This window comes from Durio zibethinus, chromosome 1 (assembly GCF_047325235.1).
Source record: "Durio zibethinus cultivar Kanyao isolate XHJ-2024 chromosome 1, ASM4732523v1, whole genome shotgun sequence".
NCBI lineage: Eukaryota > Viridiplantae > Streptophyta > Magnoliopsida > Malvales > Malvaceae > Durio > Durio zibethinus.
In genome coordinates this window covers 1,674,272-1,685,225 of record NC_143162.1, presented here as the reverse complement: position 1 = coordinate 1,685,225, position 10,954 = coordinate 1,674,272, and the positions used below count along the sequence as shown (strand labels likewise).

Below are 10,954 nucleotides of genomic sequence, written 5' to 3'. Positions count from 1 at the left end.
CCCCCCCCCCTTCCTTCTCAGTTACTCTGGCTTTGGAAAGCAGACCAAAATGAGTATGCTATTGCAATCTTTCTTGTGCCCTAGATGAGTACACTTTTTGAGAGTATTGCTATGAAATCATGACTTTATTTAACTTGAACCATTATTTCATAACCCAGACATTTGAGAACCCAAAAGCCATACATGCTCTGGGAGCTTTGCAATGGCTTATATACTTCACAATGCAAACGACAATGTTGGGAACATTTTAAAGGCAGAACTGCACTTCAAGCTCCATTTATTCTTAGCATTTTCACTCCTGAAATGGATCAAAACGTAAAACAGGATAACATTCCATAGGAAGTGCCATTGCACCCGAAAATCCTGACCCAACGGTGATGTCAACCTTTTCCCCATCTTTAATTTTCCAATCAAAGCATTGAACCAAAGCACCAACTGTCCCATGAATCACTAGATAAGCATGTAAGGAACCAGCGCATGCTCTTCGACCACCCCCAAATGGAAGGAACCAAAAATCCGGATCCTTGTTTTGCATCAAATATTTACCATTATTTTCTCCAGAGTTGTCCAAAAACCTCTCCGGAAAATACTTATCCGGGTCGTCCCAGGCTTCTGGGTGTCGCATAATAGCGTAGGCATTGATCAGGACTCTATCCTTGACTTGGATGTCGTAGCCGTTGATCTTGCATTCTTTGATGCATTCCCTATGGAAAATAGGCACCGGAGAATGCAGCCTCAAGGTTTCCTTGGCGATTGCTTGCAAGTAAGGGAGGTTTGGCACGTCTGATTCTTTGACTAGCCTTTTGAACTTGACAACCGAATCAATCTCTTCCCTTAGCTTCTTGAAGACTTGTGGATGGTTGATGAGCTCTGCTGTGGCCCATTGTATGGCTGCGGATGAAGTATCAATGCTTGCAGTAAACAATTCCTGTGACACATTTTTTGTTAGTTATAACAAAAAGTTTATCTCAAAAACTAATAATAATCTTTGTTAAAACAGTCAAATATAATACTCGCTAACTCCAAAGCAAAAGTGTGATATACTGGTATTGGATTCTTTTTGGCCAATTACTGCTATTGGATTCAACTAACTATTAAACAGACAATTCCAAAGCAAATATAGAACTGTACTTCTTCTATCTTAAATTGACTGTCTGACCTAAGCGATAAAAAATACATTTTTTTCCTATAGGATTCAAGATGATTCATAGTAAATGATACACACGATCCAAGATAGACTTTATTCCATTTTTCATTTTTCTAAATTCTTTAAAGAGATAATATTGCAGACAACCTAAAGAAGTCAATATATTTTTGTAACCACATGTAGCTTAATTCAAATAAACTGTTTGTAGTGAATTAAGAACTCACAAGAACAAAGTACTTGATCTGATCTCTTGTTATCTTCAATTCAGCATTGTTGTCTCTATAAATCCGCAGCAAAATGTCCATCAGATCTTCATCTCCTTCACCATTTTCTTCATAATCCTTGATGATCTGTTCCACTAACCTATCATACCTTTCAAGTGCCTCTCTAAGCTTTTTCCCATTTCCAAAAAGGTCAATTTTCTTCAATAAACCATGCACTTCATTCACTCCTAGCTTTGCCGCAAGCCCCATCATCTCCACCACCAATTTCCACATCTTCTTCCCTGCATTCTCATCCTTAGAAAACCTCTTGCTCATTGTCATCCTGAATATCAAGTTGTTGGTCAAGTTGGCTAACTCCGCACTCAAATCACACCATTTCCCTTCCCTAGATCTCTTCATCAATGATTTCAACAGCTTGACGATCTCCTCCTCTCGGATATGGTTGAACCTGTCGAGTTGTGGCCCCGCAAAGAGCTTCGTCATGCAAAGCTTTTTCATGAACCGCCAGTAGGTGCCATAAGGGCCACTGATGAAACCAGCATCTTTGTATATGTTGTACTCAGCTGGACCAAACTCAAACCTGGAAGCAAACTCACCGTCATGGATTTTCAGGACCTCTTTTGCGACGTTGGCATCTGAAACAACGACAAAAATGGATTGGCCTATGTGAATGCGCATGAGAGGGCCATATCGGCGAGCTAGGTTTTGGAAGGACTTGGGCAATGAAGAGCTTAGGAGGTGGAGATGGCCGATAATAGGTAGAGCTAGAGGGCTGGGAGGGTAGTTGATGGAGGATTTCAGTTTCGTGCATCGTTTGATGAGCAAATAAACAATGATAATTGTAAAAACGGAAATGAAGAAAGGGTTGCTATAATTCAAGAACTCGGTGCTTGTTGCCATGGCAGCCTTGCTGTTGCTAACGAAAGAGGAAAATAAATTTTCATAATATAAAAGATAAGTAAATTAAGCCTTTACTTATGAACTTAGAGGTGTCCATGGCCCGATCCAGTATTAAAAAAATTATTTAATATTAATATTTCAAATATTTTATAAATTAAATTTAAATAAAATTTAATTTGTTATTAATAAAATCATAATCCAAATTAATTGAGCTAAGATTAAATTTTAAAATTTATATCAAAGACCCAATTCAAGTGAGATCTAATTCGCAATCTTAATGAATATCCCAACCCTTGAATAATTATGGTGCTTATTAATTATGATAGTCATATAATAAAATTAATATAGCTTTAAATAAGTTTTTTGTATGTATGAAAATAAATCGACTTTTAAATTATATATATCAAAACAAATAATAATTTTGTCACCCAATATATTTAATCATCCTTCACATCCCAAAATTTTTAAACCTACAAACCTTCAAATTAGAATTCCAAATACTAACCATCCTTCAAAAAGAAAAAAAAGAAAAAAAACATATTTTTAAAAGACTATATTTTTTGCATAATGCAAATATATATATAATTGTCTGTGTAATTCAAATTAATTTTATTATTTTCGTAACTAAAGCAAAGAGAATTAGAATTCAATTTTTTTAAAGAATATAACTAAGATTTAAACTATATCTTGACCCAAAAAAATGATATATATTACTCCATTATTTAATTTGCACAATAGCTTTTCTACTATATAACTATATGGGAGGGAGTCACATGCCCAAAGTACATGATTTGTAATTAAAGCTTCCAATTGACTTACTTAAAATTAAATCTTGATTTTGATTGGCTACGACCATTGGGTTACGAGTAGACCAAGATGAACATTGGATCATTGCTTGGGCATTTATATTTTAATTTATAGCTTTAATCATACATTAATAATTAAATTACCTTGTTTTTCGGTAAATTATTACTATATATTAATTTGATGATTCAATGAACCAATGCAAGCACTACTTAACTTGGATCTGAACTTGCGGGCAAGACCATGAATAATTGGTCGATCGTTCAATGTTAATGTTGGAATTTTTTTCTTCCTTTAATCAAACAATCAACTAATTAATTACTTCATTTTTTTACATTTTTAAGCAGTACTTTCTGTACTGTATAAATTCTTAATTTATTGCCTGCACAATTGCGGCAAAAGCAATCTAAACTATTCATAATTAAAATTATTCTTGTAAAAAAATACGAGTTTAATTCAATTAATTTATAAAATTATTTTTATCAGAGAATTTAGTTCAATTAATTTATTTATGAGAATGACCTTATAAAATAATTAATTAAAATAATTTTTCCTATATGGTTGACTTTTTAACTGTACAAATCTTTTACAATTTTTTTTTTCAAGTCAAAAACCCTAAACAAAGTACTAGGGAACAGGGCAAAAAGATGCAAAACATTGCACCAATTAATAAAGTGAACAAAAATTGGTAGAATCTATTCTTATGATACTTGAATGGTATATGGTAAGATGAATATAGAGCACAGAAAAATGTGAACCAAGCCTAAACAGGTTGTATATCTACATGGTTTGAAACAAAATCCTCCTATTCCTACACTGGCCCCTTTAAAGAATGAAGGAGAGTGAAAACAAGACTGCTTACCAATCTTATACCAGGGCCTTCAGCGAGGATTGAAGGAAAATAGCCTCCTCAGTCCTGATCCTATAGTTAAGACATCTGGTAATACGTCAAGCCGCAAAAGAAAATATAGAAAGGATCATGCTATATGGTAGAAGTTCAAGAATGTAAATATATCATCAGAGGATGATTGGCCAGCTTCCACTGCAACGTGGCTTTGAATTTCTAGCCTTCCAGTTGTCCTCACTGATGCTTTCTTCCCAATCCTTGTGGTTGCATAATGCACTAGAGATCAACGCATTGACATCAGTGTGCGGACTTTCTTTTGTCTTTCTGCTTTCTTAGCACTGGGAGTCCTCTTCATTTTCTGTAATTCCTCCATCACAGCTTTCTCTACAGTGCCAATGGAGTTCAAGAGTTTCTTTTGGGGTGTAAGAAGTTCTGATTCCTCGTCATTCTGATTAGTGACATTAAGCAAGATCTTTGACACATTAAGGACTGATGGAGGACGAGGCTTCAACCTGACAGTTGATGCTGGAGTAGAGAAATTGTGCTCGAGTTGAGCACATTATGATACATTTGAATTAAGAACCCTTTCATCCTGGGATATGGGGCTCTCAGTTATCTGGCCTTCACCTTCTCCTAAACGACCTCTCCTCCTTTCAATGGCCTGCATAAATCCCATCAAATCTAATTATCCCAATAAAGCAAGCGCAAGAAAAACCTCTTAGTGACAGAACAAATTAAAGAAATATATACTATCTGCTCCCTTTCAGTTCAAATGCTATGCTCTCCTCCTTTCAATGGCCTGGCTTCTCCCTCAAAATTGACATCCAAAATAAATATGAGAAAATTTCCAACTTTAACAGACTCAGAAAGCAAAGATAAATTCTGGCCATTCCGTTTGGTGCTGGAGTTGAGTACCCTATATAATTTGCTATATAAAGTTCTCAACTTGGGCAGAAGGATAGGACACCAATGTGGCTATTTCGTAGGATGACACTGTAACAGGGCAGTGTAATAATGAATGGCCATCTCACTACCATAGCCGATGAAACCATATAGCAAAAATTAGAACAAAATGGGAAAAAAAAAATAAAACAACTGAAGCCAATATATCAGACTGAAAATTACAGAGCATAAAGACCAGCAGGCAGTATGAATACAAGAACTAGTTGCAACCATACAACACAAAGAATTACAACAGCCTTACAGGCAAATAGACTATGGGTGAAAAAGACTGAAACAAGAGATGAATGGATCAAAATCCAGACCTGAGAAAGTAAAATCGAACTCATTCAAGACAGATTAAGAAATTACTATGATAATTTACTAAATTCAGCAACCACTAAAGCGTATTGGAAATAAGGGAAAAGGGGCAATAAATACCAAAAACAATCACATTGCCTTAAAATTTGAAATGTCGTCAACAAATGACCTAAATGTAACAAGCAAAAGGAAATGAAACCCAAACCATGAAAGTAAATATATCAGCAGTTGAATGGTCATAATTTCAAGAAGCTCTCATCAGCAAAACTAAATAGAGCATTTAAACAAACCAAGCAATCTTTTTTTTTATTTAACAAACATAAAAAATAGTTAAGAAACAGATCAAAAACCACAAGTAATATCTGACAACAAAATAAATAAATGAATAAATGAAGAAGAAAAAGCGAGCATTACCCTTACAACTGCGGTAATATCACGGAGAGGAGTTCTTGGGTACGAAGAAGGTAACACACTGCCCGCACCTCGACCCGTTCCACGGCCCATGTCACTCGCAGTCGCCGGCGATCGGTAAAGATTCCAGCCAAGTCTAATACCGGTTCTTGGAGTCCCGAAACGGTTTCCTCTTCGGAGCCCTCCACCACTGGCCGTGGCAGTAGTAAGACCAATACCCATTGGCCTACGCGTAACTGATTGTTGAACTGGGGTGCCTAACAACTCCAGTGCTGCATCTGAAAGGATTCCTGAAGGCCCAGACCGTCTTCGAGCCAAGACTTCGGCTATATCAACGGCCCTCGTGATCCTATCTCTTGACTCTGCCATTGCTTATCAATTTCAACAGAGGAAAAATGAAAATGGGAAAATGGGCAGCAAAATTGTTGGCACCTGCGCAAGTTCAAATTTTGGGTTTAGGCGCTTAAGCGTAGTCGCGTAATTTGTTTAAAATTACTCTTTTGTCATTATCGGAGCTACGATCTTGAGATGGGATTTATGATTTATCTCAATGTCAATTAAAATATATATACATACAAAAACTAATTAAATTAATCGATCATTACCTTCTGTCAAACAAAGAATATGAATAACCTTTTTCCTACAAAAATACTGAAATGCTTTTCTTATGAATTACAAAAATGAACCTAAATTAACAAATCAAAAAAGTTTGGCAAAACAAAAACAAAGGTGGGCTGTTAAAGTAGGATCATCCACAGCAACCACCTTTCCTTTCTGTTTGCAGCTCCTGATTGGGAACAATAATCCGGGTTCCCTTAAGAAGACCTGAATTGCCATTGGGATCTAACTCATCGTTAGCAGAAAGGGTTTTCTTGCTGATTATTCGATATATCTCTGTTAGAACTGTAAAAAATGCAGTTTCGACGTTGGTAGATTCTAGAGCTGATGTCTCCATGAAGAACACGTTCTCTTTTTGAGCAAACTCTTGTGCATCTTCAGTTGGCACTGCTCTCAGACTTCTCAAGTCACACTTGTTGCCAATGAGCATGACAACAATATTCTTATCGGCATGTCCCCTCAATTCCTCTAGCCACCTTGCCATGTGGTCAAACGATTGACGCTTGGTCATGTCAAAAACTAACATTGCTCCTACTGCTCCTCGGTAATATGCACTTGTCACGGCCCTATACCTGATAGGAGAATGAAAGAAGGATACTTCAGCGCACCATACAATATGAAGGAAACAGAAACAAAATGCAATAGCTTGATGCAAACAAAACACAGTCCCATGAGCTTCTCAATGCCATCAGCCATTGCCATTTTACTTTGTGCCCTAATCTATAAGTTAAAAAGAATAAAGATTGCGAATAGTGAATACCAAATCCAGAGAAAATAGACATCTTCCTGAGAAGATGGTTGTATAGTTTCATATGGAATAAGACAGCCCTAGGATTACCATGTCAAAAAGAAAGACCAGCAATCTCTAATTATTGCTGCTGCAGGATGTGACTAGTTTTTCAAAGAAAAGTCGTTGTCATCATCAATCTAAAAGAAGAACAAACAAAACAAACTGAGGTCAACCAAACTTCTTACTTTTAGCTATGATGAAAGCAGTAATAAGATGCATTTCATTATTAGATTGGATGAAACGTCCATGACCAATGATAGTTACTCCAATCACATTAGATGAAATGTCATGGGTTCATCACAATTCAAGGAGCATTTCAACAAGAACGAATAACCTTGAAGAATATCAGGTATACAAGTTTCTGTTTTATATGTCTCAGAAAAAATTCAAACAATTATTTGTGAGGAAAATAAAATTGATAGTTGCAACCCATGAAAGCTATTCTCTTGTTTAATGACAGAATCTAGTTTAGACATTACTTGCAGTATAATCTGTGGCATGTATACTCAATGATCAGAATTCTGTATTTGTTTAGGTGAACTAAGAGGAAATTTATCACACATGCCAAAACTATGGTAATGTAGGAAACAAGACTAAAACGCCTGATTTCAACAAGACCAAGTATAATTTTTTCTGCTATTAACTTCTTAGAGGATTACTCCAATCAGATCTGCTATCCTGAAGATAAAAAGATGAGCATGTGCATTTAGGAGGAAAATAAGTTATATACCAAAACTACAAATGAGTTTACATCCAAAATTGAATACCATTTGAAGATGGTATACACAGGACCATGATAAAGAAGGAAAAGGGTAGAACTGAAAGCAGAATAAGATTGTCATGGATGAACAAGATGATACTCTGGTTTAGAACTTGACAATGCAGATGAATTGAAAGAGCACATACCTATCACTGAAATTCAGAGCCAGATTTCTATATCTATATGTAATTTGAGTTCCCTCAAGATATGAAGGATCCACAGAGTAAAAATATTCACTGAAATAAGGTAAAGAATAGTACACGGTGGGTTCAAGATTGAGTAAAATGATGCAGCGATAAGCCATGTACCCAGGATAGTAAGATACTATCCTAAGGTAAAGAATACTAGTAAAAAATATTCACTAAGGTAAAGAATAGTACGCGGTAGGTTCAAGATTGAGTGAAATGATGCAGCAATAAGCCAAGTACCCAGGATAGTAAGATACCATGCCACAATCTTCTTTTCTGTGCTTGCTTGATGAACGAATCCATCCCAATAAATAAAGCATAAAGTTCCAAACAAAAAATCCATCAAATCAGAAAATACAAACGCCTAACTTTGATGTACCCTTGAGGAAACTATAATACAACTCCATCATAAATGAAAGAGGAAAAGCCTATTAATAGCATAAAATTACATGAAAAATGTTTTATTAGTACGTATGATGTTGGCATTGCAACATAAAAGAAACAATACTCTAACATGTTGCTGAAAGGTCTTAAGTCTCATTCATTGTTTCTTGATGTTTTAACCAGTGGAAATCAGATAGTTCTTTACTTCTTTCTTTTCCTTTCCTAATTTTAATTTTTCCAGGAGGAAGACAATGTTATGTCAGATTAAAAGCTTATATAAATAACAGCATCAGCAATGGGCTATTATATTTCATGATCTCTTCTCATTTGAAAAATTTTAGGATCTATAACCAGCAGAAAATAACCCTCTATCTTCAACAAGAATGACAACAAAAAATTGAAGTATTTATAGGAGGTCTAAGAATTTTCCACTAAATATCATCTAAAATCATTCATAGAAGACTCAGAAACTAACGAAACCTGGGAAGCAGTTATTCGCCTGCTATTACATTTCAGTTTACCATTTCAAACCAGCATTACAATAGAATCACTGATAGAATTTGTAACACTTAAGTTCCACACTAAACAACCTTACCACTGACATTATTCATTAAAAAGAAGCAACATAAAGATCTACTTCATATTAACCAAATAAGAAAATCTCAAGTCTACTGAGACCCTTGGCTTCAACTAAGTAATGCATCATAATCTCCAGAATTCCACCATAAGCCGGAGCACCACTTATTCTTCCAAATCATCATTACAAAATGTAAAAGGTACTACTTTCCTATCGAATTCTTCCTTCATTCATCCATGCACCTTTGACACGGCTTTACCTCACTTCCCATGTATTTTATTGTCCTAATTTTCTTAGCTTGAAATAATGAAACTCGGTCTGTCTATTACAAGTGTTCCTTTGAAAGGTAAAAAGATATAACATAATTGTTCCTTAACATTTTCTGCTCTAACTCTTTCTTTTCCTGAAATCTAACAATTGTGCAAATAAATAAATGAAAAATTCAGGGGTATACAAGTAAAAGTCTTACCTTTCTTGGCCAGCAGTGTCCCAAATCTGCGCTTTAACAGTCTTGTGATCAATGGAAAGGGTTTTAGTCTGGAATTCAACACCAATTGTGGCTTTTGAATCCACACTGAATTCGTTCCTGGCGAAACGAGCCAGCAGCTGAGATTTCCCAACTGCTGAATCCCCAATCAAAACCACTTTGAATACATAATCAATCTTCTGATTGTAATCCCCATACAAGTTTGACATGGTCACCACCCAATCAAAATCCCCCCTCAAATTGATCCACCGCTCAAAATCGAGAAATCAATTCGATCATTAAACACAATACTCAAATCAAATCAACTAGAAATGAAGCACTGGGTGGCATGAATATAGATTAAAGTAAGAAATGTGGAGAAGGGCAAAATGGGAATGAGGGTGAATGGGAAGAGACCAAGATGGGAATTGGAAATTAGGGTTAGGGTTAGGGCTAGAGGAAAGAGGAAGAAGAAGATCGGAGAATTTTTGGATTCATTGAAAAGAAGTGAAGGAGAAAGCCAAACACCAACGGTCAGTGCGGGACCCCATTAACGGTTTTTTGCTTATTGCTGCTTCAGAAGAATTGTTCTGGTGTGTTAGATGGATACCCAATTTTGGTGTGCCTCATTTTTATTCAACTTTATAAGCATACCTTTTCTATTTTTTTTAATGTAAAATTTTCTATTTTATCAACGAAAATTTTTTTTGGTGTCTATCTTATATCATTATTTTAATGATAAAAGCAAGTTTGTTTGAACTCTGACTTTAAAAAAAAAAAGTCTTCTCTCATCCTAAATTTTTATATATAAAAAAATTAATAAAATAGTTTAAATTTTAAAAATGTAAACGATGAAACAACTGTACTGCTTTTTACGTAGTGTTACATTTAAAATTTGAAATTAAAAATAAAATGAGTTGAATATGAAAAAAGAAAAGCAAAAATTAAAAAAGTATATATTATATGTGATTAAAATTAAAATATAGTTAAATTAAATTGAATCAATATATTTATTATCAAATTTGAGTTTATTCATATTTAGATTTAAATTCAATTAAATTTTATTTTTTATACTTAAATTTAAATTTATAATTTAATTTAACTGCTTAAATTCGATTTGTTAATTTGATTAAATTCAATCCGACTTATTATTGCATAAAACATGGATTCAAGTATGAGATAATATATTGAAATCAATTAAATAAGTAAAATATATATATTAAAAAAAGAAAATCAGTAGCATTTGGTATGGTTTCCGAGCTCAAAAATTGACATAATCTTTATGATTTACGTTGCCAAAACTATTGATAAATTGGTTGGAGGCTTAAGTACTCGTGCATGCCAAAGGCCATTTTTATTGACAATTTCTTGCATTGCCTTTTCCCCTTTCCCTTCCCTTTACGCAATATAAATAAAGGGTTGACGCAGCTGTTTTTTTTTTTTTTTTTTGTTAGACAGCGCCCTTTGAATAAATAAAAAGTGGACAAGGTTGGTTCAAGGCCCATACAGTGGCTTCCCAAAGATGGGATGACGAACAACTAAATACCTGGAAGCTAGCCATACTTGGGGAATTTCAAC

General features: G+C 34.8%; 3 protein-coding genes across 4 annotated transcripts; all 3 read right to left on the bottom strand.

Moving 5' to 3' along the window:
* Nucleotides 1–106: 106 nt before the first annotated feature.
* LOC111310908 (3,9-dihydroxypterocarpan 6A-monooxygenase-like) lies at nucleotides 107–2,301 on the bottom strand. Its single transcript, XM_022910281.2, has 2 exons — nucleotides 1,372–2,301; nucleotides 107–928 (listed from the first exon to the last, which is right to left on the bottom strand). The coding sequence occupies exons 1-2, from the start codon at nucleotides 2,269–2,271 to the stop codon at nucleotides 293–295; spliced, it is 1,536 nt and encodes a 511-aa protein (XP_022766016.2). The 5' UTR covers nucleotides 2,272–2,301; the 3' UTR covers nucleotides 107–292.
* Nucleotides 2,302–3,632: 1,331 nt separating this feature from the next.
* On the bottom strand, nucleotides 3,633–9,516 carry LOC111311550 (protein POLYCHOME-like). Its single transcript, XM_089757861.1, has 3 exons — nucleotides 9,380–9,516; nucleotides 5,597–6,025; nucleotides 3,633–4,583 (listed from the first exon to the last, which is right to left on the bottom strand). Exons 2-3 carry the CDS (start codon nucleotides 5,960–5,962, stop codon nucleotides 4,482–4,484), a joined length of 468 nt encoding a protein of 155 aa, XP_089613987.1. The 5' UTR covers nucleotides 5,963–6,025; nucleotides 9,380–9,516; the 3' UTR covers nucleotides 3,633–4,481.
* LOC111311549 (ras-related protein RABA4d-like) lies at nucleotides 6,163–10,057 on the bottom strand. Of its 2 annotated transcripts, none has more exons than XM_022911017.2 (2): nucleotides 9,380–10,057; nucleotides 6,163–6,783 (listed from the first exon to the last, which is right to left on the bottom strand). In XM_022911017.2, the coding sequence occupies exons 1-2, from the start codon at nucleotides 9,604–9,606 to the stop codon at nucleotides 6,342–6,344; spliced, it is 669 nt and encodes a 222-aa protein (XP_022766752.2). In that variant the 5' UTR covers nucleotides 9,607–10,057; the 3' UTR covers nucleotides 6,163–6,341. The 2 variants fall into 2 exon arrangements, with proteins under 2 accessions (XP_022766752.2, XP_089613981.1); XM_089757855.1 differs by lacking the exon at nucleotides 9,380–10,057 and adding an exon at nucleotides 8,142–9,356.
* Nucleotides 10,058–10,954: the final 897 nt, after the last annotated feature.

Coding starts and splice junctions, on each gene's coding strand:
- LOC111311549 (XM_022911017.2), bottom strand. CDS start 9,606: ATGTCAAACTTGTATGGGGATTACAATCAGAAGATTGATTATGTATTC. Junction 6,784..9,379: donor GACACTGCTGGCCAAGAAAG/GTAAGACTTTTA, acceptor TTCTCCTATCAG/GTATAGGGCCGTGACAAGTG.
- LOC111310908 (XM_022910281.2), bottom strand. CDS start 2,271: ATGGCAACAAGCACCGAGTTCTTGAATTATAGCAACCCTTTCTTCATT. Junction 929..1,371: donor AGATCAAGTACTTTGTTCTT/GTGAGTTCTTAA, acceptor AATGTGTCACAG/GAATTGTTTACTGCAAGCAT.
- LOC111311550 (XM_089757861.1), bottom strand. CDS start 5,962: ATGGCAGAGTCAAGAGATAGGATCACGAGGGCCGTTGATATAGCCGAA. Junction 4,584..5,596: donor ATATTACCGCAGTTGTAAGG/GTAATGCTCGCT, acceptor GGATTTATGCAG/GCCATTGAAAGGAGGAGAGG.